Source organism: Salminus brasiliensis, chromosome 13 (genome assembly GCF_030463535.1).
Source record: "Salminus brasiliensis chromosome 13, fSalBra1.hap2, whole genome shotgun sequence".
In the NCBI taxonomy this organism is placed as follows: domain Eukaryota; kingdom Metazoa; phylum Chordata; class Actinopteri; order Characiformes; family Bryconidae; genus Salminus; species Salminus brasiliensis.
Genome location: NC_132890.1, coordinates 26102810 through 26120701, shown reverse-complemented (window position 1 = coordinate 26120701; position 17892 = coordinate 26102810). Strand labels below are relative to the sequence as shown.

The window sequence follows — 17892 nt, the reverse complement described above, 5'->3', positions numbered from 1 at the left end:
TTAAAGGAATCTGGGCTCAGGACAGAACAAGGCACGGTAGCAATCTAAGTGTGTCCACAGATGGTGGTGTTGACTCTGGAAAGTGGTTCAGAGATCTGGCTTTGCTACACTTACATGGAAACAGCTCTAGCACTAGGGCCATGTGGGATCTGCACTTAAAGAAAAAAGAGAGAGAGAGAGAGAGACTGAGTGCAGGAGAGGGGGGATAGTTTGGGAGAGATTTTTTTTCACAGCCCATTGTAAGCAATCAGAGAGGCAAATAGAGAGCAAGAGTTGGGAGCAATAGGCAGTCCTCTCCAGAGAGACTTTGAGAGCAATGCTCAGTCCACTGACAAGAACTCCACATCCAGACAGACAGGAAAAGGGAGGATTTTCACACCGCTGCCTGCTTTGGGGCCACAGAAGTACCCTGGAGTCCTCACGGGTATGCCTGCACCACAGACAACTCAAAGGACTAAGTTTTAGCACTACTTTCAAGCATTAAAGGGCTGCGCATGGACACCGAAATCCCCTGCTGTATGGCCATCTTACACAATCTGGATCAGTGGATTGGTTTAGGAGGTTTCTTCTAAGTCGAGTGTGCAATTTGAACTTGTTGCTACAAGGATTTGTTGAAGTTGCACTTCCCATGTAAGTCTTGTGAAGATGCTGCTGGTCCTTCTCATGACATGGTGGGTGTGGATGTTGCTGGGCACCGTCAGGGTACAGTCGCAAGCCGTGCCCCAGGCTCAAGCTCAAGCTGAAGCTCAGGGCCAAGATTCCTCCTCAAACCCCTGGAGGCAGATGATCCAATGGGAGAACAATGGCCGGGTGTTTAGCCTGCTCAACAGTGGGGCAGAGTATGTCCCTGCTCGGGGACAGGAACATGACAGAAACCACAGAGTCCTTTTAGCCGATACCCCTAACCGCAGATCCAGAACACAAGGTGGAAATGTGCGCAGACAGGCACCTTCTAGAGGTGGCTCGGAAACGGTCAGGGGCCAGGCCAGGCACCCCTTTGGATTCGGACAAGTGCCGGAAAACTGGCGTCAGGGGACAGCCGGGACAGGTGAATTAAGTCAATCGAGTAGGTTTCAGTCATCTGGCAGCAGCACTCGTTACAGAACTTCCTCTGGTTCTTCTTCATCTTCTTCATCGTCCTCATCTTCCCTTAATGTGCCATCTTACCCACAATACCCAGTCCAACAACAGCCTTCCTACCCTGTTCCATATGACCCTTATGAACCGCCGTTCCGAGGAACAGGGTATTCTGCAGGCACTGGTGGAGGATTCACAGGAGGAGGGTATGCTGGTGGTGGGTATTCTGTGGGAAGCTACGGAGGTGGTGGATTCACTGGAGGTGGAGGTCTGGCCCCTGTGCCTCCAAGGTCAGACTTTACAGATGACAGTTACCGCTTCTATCCACCATATGCTCAGCCATATCCACCTGTTCCTGTTCCTGCACAACCTGCTCAACCCGCACAGCCTGCACAACCTCCGTTCTCAGATGGTCTGGACCGCCGCTACACCCACAGCTTGTATAACGATGAAACTGCAGGCTTTCCTGATACAGCTAATGCAGCAGGATCAGTCTCTAATAGAGCCACAACTGGCGTTGGGACAGCAGGCCAGCCAGCTCTGCAAAGTCCTCAGTATGAGCAGTTTCCACCCTTTGGAAGGCCCCAGCCTCTTCCCCCGTTCGTTCAGCAACCTGCACGAAACCCTCTGACCTCTAATGCTGCGGAGAATCCCAGTGTCAATGTAGGAAGTGTCTACCGAACTCAACAAAGAGGTATGGTCCTTACAAGTCCTCACAGAACCCTTATGTATTCCATAGCTTGTAGAATTGAAACTGCCTCACAGTAAGTTTTTGTTTTATGAGCAAATTAAAATAGCATGACAGAGTTGTCCAAGTCATACTTTTTGCTCATCTCCCTGCTTCCCAGCTGTTGTTACTGTTCTGCAAGTTTAGATTATTTCTGTATTTTGTATGGGCATGAGGATAAATATCTCTTCTGTATAGCTGTATGAAGGTTTACAGAGCTGTAACTCATTCACTATGAGCTATGGCAGGATTTTGTGTTTAGCACACCATAGAGGAACTGAATTCTAATATAGTTGCACAGCTGGTAGTAATGTGAAATGGATGCACGTGTGGAGCTAGCTTCAAACTCTCGCTCTCTCTCTCGCTTTGAGAGAAAGGAAGTGAGAAAAAAAGAGCAAGATCTAAAAAATGTAGTTCTCCTGCCATCTCTATGTGATTCCTGGCAAGCATGACCCTTCTGGGTCGGACAAGCTTAAAGCCCAGGGGACACTAACCACACTGCCTGATTCAAAAGTTATTTGCTTGTGCAGCTGGGAACTGACATTATTTTCTAGTAGATCTCCCTGTTTGTTCCTCCGAATGCTACAATTCAGCTCTGACATCATGCCTTCCCCATCCCCCTTGCACTGTATTTCAATTTACAAACAAAGGAACTGAAGGAACTGCATCTCCTTGCTATTGGCCGTGTTATTGAAACCAGGTGTTGGGAAGCCTGTGAGGGTATGTGTAGCATATGGATAGGCATTCTTCATGAAATGCTCTCATTGTTTGAGGGCTTGGTCGTGGTTATGGCAATGACTTCATCAAGTCAGAGGGTGGGTGGTGGGGACGGAGGGGTGGTGGGTGGTGGGGGGGCGCTAGTTTACAGGGTGAATGATCCCAGTATGTGCAACGAAGGGTGGGGTGAAGTACTTTGGGATTTAGGCAGTTGGGGGTGGGGGTTGGAGTGCGTATGTGTGTTTTGGGGGTTGAGAAGAGGGGGGGGGGTGTTGTTGCTGTAACATATGTATGGCAATGGAAAGTCGCTAGCACACATGGGGTCCTTTGCCTCAGGAAATAGAAATATTTTTTCTAGATCCAAATGTAGTGTACAAGAGTGTATATATATATATATATATATATATATATGTGTGTGTGTGTTAGATGGGGGGGTGTTGATTGGAAATGAGGTGACTCATTGGAGACATTTGTAGCTGAAGTGTGTAGGCCTATTTTATAATGTCAAACTCACATTGTGCTTTCTCTCTACAAGTGGAGACAAATGTACATAGGTTTATACTTGACATGTTGATTGCAAACATATGGGAACCCCCATGTATTCTTGCCTGTTACATATTGGTCTCCTGGCTCCTGGCCATATCGTCACAATAGGGGACAACCTGCATCTTAAGCTCCATGGGCCTTCATATAGCAACACTGTGACAAATTCCACACCTACCAAACCCCTTTGTTTGTTTTAAAGTTGTTTGTCTGAGTAATGACTTCCAGTGTTGTCCTCAGAAATACTAGCTGCTCCAGTAGTCACATTGCACTACGTTAAAACTGGAAATGACATGTCTGTGAAACAGGCATGCACTTCCGGTAACTGTTAGACTGGAAGACATTGGAGCATGAATCCAATTCTTGTGAATTTATGGTAAAACGTTATCTACCTTGGACCACTTAACAAAGTATCAGTAACAAATTAACAACATCAGTGAATTAGCAGCAATGAAGCATTTCAATTCATGGGATGTTGGGTGAAGTCATTTCTATTAAGCAGATTCACCTTAATTCTCACTAATAGTAACCCTGGCCCTAATAACAGGATATGACAGGTACTAATCCTAACCCTAACTTAATCCTAACCCTTATCCTGGCCATAATTCCTAAGCCTTAACCTCAAACCTAATGCAAATACTCGGAACCCAATCCTGGCTCTAACCTTGTCCCAAAACCTAACCCTCAACCGCAAAGTTTATTTGCATTACAACATTTACTGACAAGACCTCTCACCACATATACACAAAAGGGAAGGTGTTTTTAAATGCATTTAGTGCAAGCAGTAGCACAACAAAAAGAGCATGAAGAATGACGTGTGTGTGGTGTGGGGGTTGTAAAGTTTGATCAGTGGGAAAAGACTTCCATTGGACGGCCACTGCTTTTCACACTGCCATTACACTGTTTACTAGACCTGACCCAGGAAGCTTCCTGAGGCCTAGAAGTCTGCTTCAGAGAGGGATGACAAATCGGATGTGTACTCAGATCTGAGAAAAAGCTAAAGCTCTCCTTTGACCTGGTCAGTGTGTCGAACACTATTCGAATTTAAAAAGACAGTACAGACAAAATACTGTAGATTTGTTTATCTGTGTTTTAAGACAAAAATCATTTGGCAAGAAGATACAGCATATAAGCTGGTGTACATTACTACCAGTAAACCTTCAGTAAGTTACCTTCCAAATCCTTTAATCTTTAAAATGAGTGCCCGTTGTGAAGGCACACAAGTAACAGTCATTCAACTCTGTAACAACCATACAACCCCATCACATTCATACATGTTACATGATTGAATTTGACGGGGTTGAAGAGTTTGTGCTAAAATGGCTAATGTCTTTCTATGATAGCATTTGATGCGACAGTTGGTTAACTAGGATTTTAAGTAGGAACAGTGTTGAAACATTAAGCTGAACAAGCTTGATCTGAAAGTAATGATGTATCAATATATAATCTTACTTCTATTCGAACCATGCAGTCAAACAAACTTTAATGATGTCACTTCCTCAAAATGAAACCTTAATTTTTATGAATGAAATGACAGTGAAAATGCTGCAATATTTATAAAGAATATACATAATAAGTAAAATAATAATAAAAAGTAACATGTTTTGTGAAGAGTATTTATTTTGATCCTAATAAACTAAAAAGGACAATTAAAGTAATTTGTACTTTTAATAGTCTACTCAAATGTGACGTTAATAAATTAATAAAATCACTTTGATATAAACTTTGATATATATATATATATATATATATATATATATATATATATATATATATAAATCAGTCAAAACTCAATTTTTATTTTTCTCCATGGTTTAAACCCTGTAGCTCTGTACACTGTGTAAATACTTCTGGACGAATGGACCAGTAGAAATGCTCTAAACTACTTGGAGTAAACTTTATCAAGAGACACCAGTGACACAATGAAACAGACAACTTTTTGTCTGTTTTCTAAACTTGTATAGAACATCACTCATGTCTGAAAAGGTAGATCTTATTCCATAGATGATTTAACAGCATAAGTTTACTGATAAAAAGCTATTATAAAGTGGTTGAGTGATTTCCTACAGAAAAATCTAATACATTTCTTCTTTATAACATCTTTTTCCTTTGAAGTGTTACAGATATTAGCTGTGACAGCAACCATGGCCTTTTTTCCTTCTTTATATTTATTTATCTGGGTTTTTTTTCTAACAGCATTGGTTTCAAGCCCAGTTTGGAAGCAGCAGGGATGTGAGATCACTGTTGTTCTGCACAACTCCCCCTCTGTTTTCTTCCCTATCACACTCTGCTTTTCTATCTCTTGAACTACCTTTTTTCTCGACCTTGAAACCAGGCTCAGTTAAATATTGATATAAAAGCACATTTCTGAATGCTTCGCTATTGTCTCTTGGTAGGTACTTGCAATTCAAATGTTGCTATCTGATTCTTCCAAGATTTATGTTCTGACAAGAAGAGGAACAACTACAGACTCTTCGGTACAAAGGCCAGTTAAATATTTAGCAGGATAACATATTCATCAGGCTTCAAGGTGGTGGCAGAATACTGAATACAATGCAAGCTTAGATGAGTTGCGTGACCGTCTAGTGGTGGCTGTCCATTGCCTGTACTGAATTATCTTTTGTCATTAGGCCTTCCTGATCTAGTTCCTGACCCCAACTATGTCCAGGCCTCAACGTACATCCAACGATCTCACATGTACTCCTTGCGCTGTGCAGCTGAGGAAAAATGTCTCTCCAGGTGAGTACTTTTTTTTAAGCTTTCAGTAACATTATGAGGCCAAATAATGTTCAATCCTTTGAACCTGATATTTGCTTCTTAAGATTAATTTAATTAAAGACATTAAGTTAAGTTTACAGTTAGCTCTTTCCACAGCTGAAGTCAAAATAGACACCTTGGAAGCTGTACAAGTAGGAAACCCTTGCTGTGAACAAAAAACATAGCATCCCTACAGTTTTCCAGAGAACACCTAGACCAAGACCAGGACATTTGGAACAATTTGCTTTGGACGAATGAATCCAAATGAATTATAGTATTTGGACACAGTAACAAAGGACATGTTTGGCGTAAACCAGACACAGCAATCCATATCAACTATGAAGCATGGAGGTGGAAATGTCATGGTTTGGGGCTGCTTTACTGCAGTAGGGTCAGGAGAGCTCTCCAACATATAATCCACTAGGAATTCTTGTATCAGAGGTGCTTGAGGAAAATGTGAGACCATCTGTCTAAAAACTAAAGCTGAAACTTCACACAGCTGAAAGAATTCTGATTGGAGGAGTGGGAAAATCTTTCTTCCAGTTGATGTCAGAGACTGGTAGATCATTATAGACAACATCTAACTAAAGTTATTTCAGCCAAGGAGGGAAATACCAGCTATTTTACCCATAGGGTGTCCTAACTTTTTATTTATTATTATTTATTATTATCATTTGTATTAATTACATTTAATTGACATTTCATCTAATATTGTTTAAATGTCAAATTTCCGTATGTTTAAACATATTAAAAAGGTTTTCAAAAGTTTTCATGTAGCGTCCTAACGTTTTCACGTGACTGTAGGCTTTATTATGTCCTATTTAAATGTTGTAGCTGCTTACTGTTCATACCCCTTTTGCATGTTACAACCTGCACAATGTTTCCTTTTCACAGTACAGCCTACAGCTCCGAAACCACAGACTACGATGTCAGAGTGCTGCTACGGTTTCCCCAGAGAGTTAAGAACCAGGGGACGGCTGATTTCATGCCCAATCGACCCCGTCATACCTGGGAGTGGCACAGCTGTCACCAGTGAGTCCAACTTACTGTCTCTATTTGCCATCAGTTCCAAGAGTTGCAGACAGGTTTGGATTAAACCGCTTGACAGGATCTACAAATGGAAAACGCAGACTCCTAAATTGGTACTAATTCTGATGCAAGTTAGGTATTTATAATAAAAATAATAGGAATAATGGGCATAAAACTCCTCCCCCTAAGTATGATGTCATTTCTTTCTCATTTTTGGTAGCATTTAACTCAGCAAACATCCAAAGTGTTGTCACCGGCTGTCAGTATTATCAGTTTAGAGGTGCTCTTTACTCCCCTGATGATGCACATCTGTTTGCAATTAGTTTTACATTTTAAATTCAGCCCATTTTTGTGGACTGAAAAGGAAGCATAACATTAGTACCTTTAAAGCTGTAAGAGTTGTCATTTTAATCTATATTTTAATCTAGCAAGTAATAATTCATATTTTAATCTAGCAAGTAATAATAACATGAGATGTTTCCCTAAGTAATAAGTAGTGTAGATGGGGTCGATGATTTCAATTTTGATCATCAATTTTGGCCAAAAATACATCTTTTCTGAAGCACTGGCTGTATTTGAGTCATTATAGCTAAATAAGCCATTGAGAAGTGTTTCATAATTTTCCAGTTGTGGATATTAGTACGTTTTTGGAATTATTTTTTTAAATTCCAGAGCCAACCCTTTCACGCAATGCTACCACTGCTTTGAGGGTGAAGGCTAGCATGTGCTTCTTCCAAGACATATGAAGCCATCCAACCACATCTGCTCATCAGCACTGGACAGCTCAACATGCTTGGAGGAGACCATTAACTGCAAAGCTACATTAGCTATCAAACATCCACACTGGCTAACTTCGCACTGTGTGATGGGGAAGAGAAAAGGCCATTGGTGATCACTAATGCCACAGATGGCATCACCACTACAAGTAATCTCCAATGCTCTAATGCATAGCTGGCAGCACCACTCAGGAGCCAACCATTTGTTTTCTGCAAAAAAGGGATATGCAACACATGCATGAGAGTCAAGAGAGAGTTAAGCTAACACAGTGCATGCTTATTTTGCTACATTGAGCTACACTCTTGCTAACTTCTGACAGTAAGCTTTAAATGATAAAGTTATTAAATAATATTTGTTAGGAATATCTCAACCTTAGCGCAAATTATTAAATGCTAGTTAGCCAACTAATGCTAGTTTAGCTAAAAACAATGCTGAATGAACTGGCTAGATAGCTGATTTATATAACCCGCTAATACAAATTAATGTTAGCAAAATAATAGCTATAATAATAATAGCTTTAATAACTATTTTTCATGTTGTTGCAAAATGTAAGATATGGCATTTGTTTACTGCTAAAGCATGTTGTAACAGTTATTGACTATTATTATATTATGGAGTAGTTAGTTATTATCTATTTGTTATTATATAGTTGTACTTACAATAAAAGTTTTATTTATATTAAAATAAAAATAGTATTTTTCTAGCTTGAGTAATGAATGAATTCCACTTTATTGGTTAAGTTTTTGGTGCATGTTTGAGTTGAAGCGTGTTAACCTGTAATACCGAACAATCTGTTAACAGCCCATTGCTGTTTGTGCAGGTGCGGTGTCTGAGATTCCTAAGGCCTCAATGTCTGTCAGGAGTTTTCAAATGAATGTTCTCTGTCTGGGCAGCATTTTTGCACCATTTGCATAATTTACTTTAATCTTTTTTCTAAACACATTTAAAAGCTGTCGATCATGGCGCTTGTTTAAATTGAGCTTTAAACTCGAGCACCTGTGCTGTGTGTCACCTCCTCGTCCTGAAAGATTTAATGCTGTTGGCTCGGGAGTCCATACCAGTTATGGGAAACTTTATATCCCAGTGGAAACTCTGAGTCTCATTCCCTGTCAGTCCCTCGTCTAGCGGAAAGTAGTGTGTGTTCCTCCTGTAGCAAGCTCTCAGCTATTTTAGCAGCGTTCCAAAAGGCTCTTATGCCGCAACACGAAACATGAGGTAAAGAAGGGCAGCGTGACATATTGAGTTTGATTCATTTTGATTCAACATGCTCCAACATTTACATCACCTGCCAGACGCCTACAAAAAACAAGGCTTTCCAAATCTCTTAATTGCAGTTCCGGGCAAGGGCCTTCTATGAGTTCCAGTAAGTTCCAGCAGGGAAAATCCATTGACTTCATTGATATGTCACATTTCTGGAGTCAAAGCTGGAGACCAAGCTGTATCAAAATACACTAGCGTTCAAAAGTTTGGAGGTAGTGTTTTGATGGAAGGTTTTAGTAGGGGGTGGTATGTTATTGGTTAGAGACTAAACTTAAATTAACTTAAAACTTAAAAAAACTTAAAACTTAAAACTTATTAAATCACCCATTCCAGATTTAATATCTGTAATGTTATGTAACTATCTGCCACTATATTATTATTATGACCATCATTAACCATCATTACTTTCATTATTCTTACCATATTGATTATGATTATATTAGTATTATTATGATTATATCAGCACACCTGAGCAGTAGAACAGTCTTATGTGGTGGCACAGTGACTTTCTTTTTATCAATAATTATAAATAGTCTTAACCAGATGAGGATGGGTCCCCCTTTGTGAGTCTTGGTTCCTCCCAAGGTTAAGGTTTTTCCTTGCCACTGTCGCCATTGGTTTGCTCACCGGGGGTTTTTAGGTTTTAATGTTTGTCTTGTAAAGCTGATGTATTCAAATGTATATATTTTAGAAGTGGTAATCACATCTCAATAGCGGGTTACTTCTATAAATAGATTCCATAAATAGGTAAAATAAATAAAAAATGTACACAATATCTAGGAATACCTTTTGCTGTCCAGTTTAGCGTATTAAAATCTGCACTGTAAAAGTTGCCGTATATACTGTGAAATAACCAGAAATATTAATGAGAAAACACTGGTGTTTGTTACACTCTGCTGAACTGTCTTCCCATGAATTCTCTTGAGTACCGAATGCCACATTGCTACCAAACACAGTTTTGAGAGTGCGCAATAAAAGGTGTGAGGCGAGTCTAAATTGATGTTCTTAGTGCCAGTCACTGCTTGTTCAACGGCACTCGCAGTAGTCTGTGACTGATTGAATTGCTCCCCCCTGGCACACTAACCTGACATTATCAACAAACACTGTGTCCTCAAAGTGTTCTGAACTGACAAGTGAAATGAACAAGTGCGAATGGTAGAGAATGTCTTGCGTTGTTGGTTTTATTAGATTATGCTGGCTCAGTGAATGGACCAGTTCATGCTAATTCACACATGAATACCAAGGTCCTTTATGCTATTGAGGTTGATATTATATCCAGTCTTCATCTCTCTTTCGCTCTCTTTCTCTCTCTCTCTCCCTCTGTTCGTCTCTTTTTATCGCTCGCTCTCTCTCCAGACATTACCACAGTATGGATGAATTTAGCCACTATGACCTGCTGGAGGTCAGCACCGGCAGGAAAGTAGCAGAAGGACACAAGGCCAGTTTCTGTCTGGAGGACACCACGTGTGACTTCGGCCATCTCAAACGCTATGCCTGCACCTCTCACACACAGGTACCATAACCTCACTTGCAGTGTTAAAGCATGGCATCACAGTAATAAGCTAACACCTAGACTGTGTTTGAAAACTGAGCGGTCTGACCACTGCTGAATAAACCGTGCATGGTGCGTGGGTTCTGCAGGATGAACCGAGAAGACTACAGCCTTGTATTTGTTTCCCTTTTCAAATGGATGTTTCTTTTTGCTCCTCCAGGGACTCAGTCCTGGTTGCTATGATACATACAATGCAGACATTGACTGCCAGTGGATTGATATCACAGATATCAAGCCAGGAAACTACATACTGAAGGTAATAACCCTGCTTTGGTTCATTACTTGTAGTTGTTTTGAAAACTGACCTGCTGAAAAATGTGCTATTGCCCAGATAAATGTTTTAGTGAATGCTGAAGGTGTAGATCCAAGATCAGAGTGATGGATCCTGGGACCAGAACTATAATTATTCCAACTACACTCCTCAGACCGATCCAAAATTCCTCAAACAAATAGAACTTGGCTGCAATTAACAGATGAATTGCACGAAAAGAACACCACGTCAACCTTTTAGCACAATCATGCTTTGGGAAGCAGGAAACATTTCAGTGGTAGAGGAAATTTAGCAAATTCTGGCAGATAAACATCACACCGCCTGTAAAATTCTGAAGATGCTGATGGCTCCTACCACACACTAATGATACTGAACTCATCTCAAATTCCACAATTGACTACCTCATGAGGCGCAAACTGAAGATTCTACCATGACCCTCAAAAGTGCAGTGCATGCAAGTTGAGCCAAGAATCTCACAGAACCACACTGCTAAAGAAAGTATAAGATTCTTGAGGAACCTTTGGAGGTTCTTCAATTTGAAACTGTGGAGGAACCTCTTATGGAGCTTTGAGGAACCTTCAAGAAACCTTTTACTTCTATAAACCTTTTCTTGAAGGTTCTCCAAATCACCTTCACAGTTTCAAACTGAAGAACATCCTAAAGTTCCTTAAGGATCTTACACTTTTAACAGTGTAGAATTATATATATATATATATATATATATATATATATATAACCAGCAGTTGTTGGATTGTGAAAGTCTCACAAATGCTACAAGAGGAACAGCACTACTAAACCAAATATCCTTTTTGATTAAACTCATAGAGAGGTGTGAGACTCGAATAGGCCTATCCTGTATGTAAGACAGATGAAGAGAGAACGTGTTATAACATGCTGGATATTTGTACCAATACAAGTGCAGCTGCTAGAGGACAGTCTCTTCCAACAGTGTTATGTGACTGATGCTGCTGCAATGTGTTTGGTATGCTCGTGTTCCTCATGGTACTGTCTGTGCTAAGTAACGAGGCGAATACAGGCATGCCTAATGTCTGGGAAAAAAGTGGCTTGTTACTTCTGACCCTTTAGAGGAAGATGCCAGAAATGGTGTGCTTTTAATAGATAGAGGCCGACTTTAGTTTCTGATCCAAGAGCTTTGTTTTGTTTTTTGTTTTTTTCATCAAAAATTTCCCCCCTTTTTTTTGGTGCTCCCATTTAACCCACTCATTCATAGCTTCCCCGGCACTAGCAGGGTAAGGACTTACACACAAATCTAGCATTGCTAGTGCAGCATCTTCAGGCTTTCAAGCCACTCTGAGGAAAGCCCCAGGTCCCCAGCTCCATCGCACCAGCTAGCAGATGTCTGTAAGAGTAATTAATGCTATTATAACTATAATATATTTTGTTTTTCTCTCTTATTCTCGCCTCCAGCTCCAAGTTAACCCCAAATACTTAGTGCTTGAATCGGACTTCACCAACAACATCGTCAGGTGTAACATTCACTACACGGGCCGCTTTGTCACAACAACAAACTGCAAGATCTCTCAGTGAGTAAATGCTCTTCACTGTGCTTCAGTCGACAAGTTGCTTCTCTATCCAAATGTAATTACTGCATAATCAATTGCTTAGTGTAATTTGAAACACGGCTATGATAGCTAGGCCTTTAGTTCGGACTACAAATGTGCAAACTACAGAATAAGGAATTCTAATAGTATGTTAGCGGTAAGCTAATGCTGGTGCACATTAACTTCTTTGACCTCTCAAGAAAATGTGGACAATTGAAGCTTTTAAGTATTTTTTTGAAGCTTGAGACAGGCATTAAGTTATGTTTGTTTTTTAGTGAATAACTGAATACTGACTGAAACTTGGTTAGACCACAAATTCACATTAAGTTATGTGAAAAACAAAGACCATTCTCTTTGAATGGTTTTATGTGTCATGACAGCTGGTTTTATAATTAGTTAAAAACAACTTTAGATGAATGATGCACAGCTTAGTTTGCAAAGCTGCATCTGAACAAACCACAAGACTTCTGGACTTCCTTTGGACAGACCAGAAAAAAGTGATGATGCTTGGCTATACTACAAAGCACCACATTTGACAAAAAACACAGCAAATCAGCACAAACACACCATACCAACTGTCAAGCACAGTGGTGGAGAGGTCATGAGGGCTTGATTTGCAGCCACAGGACCTGGGCATCTTGCGGGCATTGAGTCGACCTTGAAATCCTCTATATACTATTCAGAGTGTAATGTGTGGCCATCTATCCAACAGCTAAAGCTTGGGCGAAATTGGGTCATGCAAAAGGACAGTGATCCCAAGCATGACAGCAAGCAAAACCCCATGGGCATCAATTTGATGTCAGAAACATGCTAGACTCAAATATTAGTTGAAAATGAAAATCAAGTTAATGTCAAAACCCAACTTTATGCAGACGTTGAATTCTAGTTGACAATCAAAGTCACATAACTGTCAAAAACCAACACCGGGTGACATCAAGCTTCATGGTTACTGAACACCATGATTGAAAAACAACATCATATCAGCATCTAGCAATGTTAGAATTTCTTGTTGTTTGGGGCATTAACATTTTGAACGTTTTGAAGATGTTGGAATTTGGTTACTTAACATCACAACAACCACAACAATTACTTCACATCACAACCAACAACACAGCAACATCAACCCCAACTATCGCCAGTCTTCTATGTCAAATTGATGTTGACTTTAGACATTGTCCTTACATTGAATTTTGATCACCTATCATCACAACCTACATTCAACCAGATCACACTGTCTATAGACATCATTGGCAAGCTGGTCAATTCCAGCGTCAGTTGAAATTTAGATTCCATACTTTCAGCAGATCTTTTCCACCTTAAGCAAGATTATTAGTATAAAAACCACATGTTCTATCTCTAATGATAACGTCTGAAGATTAATGTCTAGTAAATGTTCCAGAATGTACAATCCACAGGAAAAGACTTGTAATGTCATTTAAGTTAGAAGATATTTTGCCTTTGCTAAAAGTGACTGTATGATTCAGTGGTCTTTCATTACATGATTCTTACCCCAGGTGTTGCTTTTGTTTGTGCTTGTTTGTGCAGGTCCTGATCGCCTGCTCAGGCAGACTCAGTGAGGCGGAAGCTCATGTCCCGCGATGCGCTGTTCCATTGAAATGTGAATGGAATACTAGTTTTTTTTGCCCATGTTGTTGTTGTTGTTATAGTTTTTCTTCATGTGTTGTTCTGGTCCTATAAGCCAATAGCAAGCTTGGGCTCAGAGAGTGAGAACATGCGCTCAGGCATGCAGAGGGATCCCATTCACACTGTGGGGTCCAACATTTCAGCGGCATCTTTTCTTGCCATACTCTATTCAAAATATACATTACATATGCTGGAAAAATGAAATGCATTGAATTTACATGATTCAATCCAGTCAGTTGCGCTTCAACAGGATATGTTACATCGGCAGAAAACGTGTCAGAAAAAGTAAACTGAAAGACAAAGTTGTGTTGATGTAATATATTTATTCATGTGCAACTCATTTGAATCACGTAAATTCAAAACACCAATTCTTTTCAGCGTAGGTATACTCATACATATCCATATACATATAAATACATTCATATCGTCACTTTCATGCAAAAACCGTGTATCTCCAATATAGCTGTTTTTCACTTTTTAACATTTTGAAAATCCGACAGTTGTTCTTCACATCATGTTAAAATTTCCTGATAAATGGGTCAATAGAAATGCCACAAAATGACTAAAATGACCATCTTTTACACTAACTTCAATTGAAAGTATTTCCCTTTTTCTGTAAAGCTGTCGTTTAGGAGATACAAGGTTTTACCTAGAAAGTGATGATATACAATTTACAGTACTGTGGAAAAGGTTTAGGCACCTCAGGGTATTACATAAAATATTGGTCTTACTGTATTTGGATAGGACACTTTATTCCCTATAGATTATCTACAGATGTTCAAATTGTCAACAGTGTTAAGGTTGTGGTTAGGATTAGGACCCGAATTTGGTTTAAGATCAAAGTATGGGCTGGGTTTAGGTTTTGGGTTAAGGTTAAGGTACAGGTTATGGTTAGGATTCCCAGTCAATGTGCTCATGTGGGGCTCACATGCATTGTACAGTGGCTATGTGGGTTCCAGGTGGGCAAATGTGTTGTTACTGGGACCCAGTTGGGTTTCCCAAATGGGACCCATTGTTACAGCCCACCCTAATCTTACATGGATCCCATCTAGGCCCCATTTACAGTGTACAACCCAGATGGGGTCCATGTTTAATCTCTCCTGGTCCCATCACTGACCCTGGTGGGACTCCAGTGGGCATCCATATATGGGGCCAACATGGAACCCATGGATAAAACTGGTTCCCAGTTGAGCTGACCATACAGGCCCAGCATGGGCATGCTATCTGGGTTAGGACAAGGAATTTTAGCCTAAAGGTTTAGGTTTAAGATCAGAGTGAGGGTTAAATTTAGGGTTTGGGTTGAGGTTGAAGTTAAGGTTAGGGTTAGGGTAAGGATTAGTATCAGGATTAGGTTTAGGGCCATGAAAAGGGTTAGGTTTAGTCTTTGGGCTACGGTTGGGGTTATGATTTGGACCAGAGAGAGGTTTAGGTTATGATTAGGATTAGGTTTAGAGTTAAAGATTTGCGTTAGGAAATTGAATGTAAGGATCTACAAACGACTAACATCTCCCATCCAAACAAGATGGTCCCAGATTATTTATCTTGGCTAAAAGTTATACTAGAAAAAAATCAATTACTATAAAAATTGTGATTTGTACTTGTCCATATGAAGCCAAGTAATCAGTTCAGTTAGGTGATTCTGTTGAAACTGAACAAATCTGTGTGATGGCTTATGGCATCCAGGAGAAACCTGGATACAAACCTGTATTTTTACAACTAACTCAAAAGATATTGACTATTATTTAAACCTTACATTTACTGTATAATTACTGAAACTATGACATAACGTACTTTAGTGCAGTAATGTTCATTTGTATTTATTATAAAGGAATATGTTTTTTTTAATAGGCAATATATGAATTTATATATAAATAGTTTTAAAGAATGACTGGGTGCCTAAAACATTTGCACAGGAAGTTACATGTATCTAGGACAAATAAACACACACACACACACACAAGCATTATCCCCAAAACGTTCTAGTCATTCTAAAACACTGGCTTATTTGCCCCATTCTTTTGTCTCAGAATGGTAGCATTAATAAGTACTGAACATAAAATGTAATAACAATGAGATTAAATAGAGACTGGTGCTTAAATGTAAACAATTGAGCCCAAAAATGGCACTGTAAATCACCACTACAAATCAGGAGAATCATACCCCTCCCCGCCTTCCCCCTCAAGCACTCATCTGTACTGTCTAGAGAGAAGGACAAAGAGTCCCGACAACTGGAAACAATCATTCTGTTGTAGCTCCTCTTTCCTCTCCATTATACAGACTCTGAGAAGGTGAAATAATGAAATGCGGTTGAAAGGGACGTCTGAGAATTTTAGACTGGATGAATCATCTGCTAACTTAGCCCGCTTGTTCAGGGAAACCAGTTCAGCTTGACTGAGGGAACCTTGAACATATTCTAGACAAGAATTTATTTTTTGGGGAATTAGACAATTCCAAAGAAAGCCATACATCCGAGAGCTGGCAACAGAACTCTTTTAGACGTGGCTTATATTTGCCCAACGCGTTGGCTTTGACTCCATGTTCACAGTCTTGATTATCTGCATTACAGCTAATGGCTACTTTTGCAGTTGGAATGTCATCTCGTAAGGTGCAGTTGGAAAAGGATAACAGCTTGTAAGCGTCTGGAAATTGGCAGCTTCTTTATTTTCTGGCTGGGAAGCCCAACTTAGGTTCTACTTTACTTAACTTTTGTGTCTGTACCATTGAGCTAGACATGCACCAAGTGAATAGCTAGGTCCTTTTTAGATTCCACATATATATATGGATATATAGACATCTATCATAGACATGTATCAGTTTTCTGAAGCTACCAACACTGGTCAGATGCCGCAGGTCATCGTCAACTCCTGTATGTAACAATAACCCCACTATTGTATGACTTCAGCTAGAAAAAAACAGGAATATGTTGTCTCTGTTCTTTTATTGAAAGGGTTTCAAGTACTGTTTTTAAAGACATATTGCTGTATTTGTCAATTTACTTTCCTACCTTGTTGTATGTAACTACGACAATACTACTGTTGCAAAGCTAACATTGCAAAAGCTTGATGTTGCTGACAAGCTCAATGCCATCTCGACCTACCTCTGAGAGAGTTAGCTGTTGTTTCCAGTTATTCGAGAGCATGCAGTGGAGAGTGCTTCCCTTTATGACAACACTTGAAGGGACCCAAGCAGTCCTTGAAATACATTTTTTAATACGCAATCCATAACCATTCAGAAGTGCTAATTGGGACAACTGTACAACTTTATACGTTTACATAAAATGTTGTTTTCTCATGAGCATTTGTAAATATTACAACAGCATACAGTATCTAAAGCCTTAGGAAATTGTTCAGTCTGCTTATTTTAACCAAAGTTGACCCACTTTCCTTTTCCAAGTAAGCTGTGTAGTGTATTTCACCTAGTGGCCAAATGTTTTGGGGGTGCAACCTAATGCAGAGCTTGTTTATTGTATTCAGATTCATCATATATACAGAAGAATTATTGTACTGCATTCCTCATAGTTTATGCAAAGACGGATCAGCCTTTCTTTGTTATCCCGTTACTCGTCTGTAGGTGTTCCAAGACAGGTGCGCGGTCTGAACGTAGAAGCCTGACAACATGGTGATTTGCCAATCATGTATCTCAGAACATATTGCTGTTTGAGTTTGCAGTTGTTGTTTCCTGTGCTCTGTTCAGAACGTTTGTCTTAGACTGTATACTGGATCTTCAAATAAAGCCGAAAGTGTATGACAACTAGTTCAAAGTGGTGTTAATTACCTCTAGTGTTCTGCTGTCCATGAAGTATTTAATGAATGAGCAGGTGTCCCAATACTTTTGTCTGTAGAGCGTACCTCAACAACTCAGCAACTCAATCGTCTCATCTGACCACACATTTTATTCTTACTTTTTGTCCACCTTGTTAGCTACAAACTTTAGTCAAAGTTGTGAAGGTGTTGATTGTGAAGCTGGGCTTTCACAA

The 17892-nt window shown here is 39.8% G+C and overlaps 1 protein-coding gene across 1 annotated transcript; it reads left to right on the top strand.

The window, feature by feature from the left end:
• The first annotated feature begins 255 nt into the window (after positions 1-255).
• Positions 256-17666, top strand: loxl1 (lysyl oxidase-like 1). The gene is made up of 7 exons (XM_072695484.1): positions 256-1771; positions 5695-5803; positions 6716-6853; positions 10244-10400; positions 10600-10695; positions 12139-12254; positions 13818-17666. Exons 1-7 carry the CDS (start codon positions 646-648, stop codon positions 13822-13824), a joined length of 1749 nt encoding a protein of 582 aa, XP_072551585.1. The 5' UTR covers positions 256-645; the 3' UTR covers positions 13825-17666.
• Positions 17667-17892: the final 226 nt, after the last annotated feature.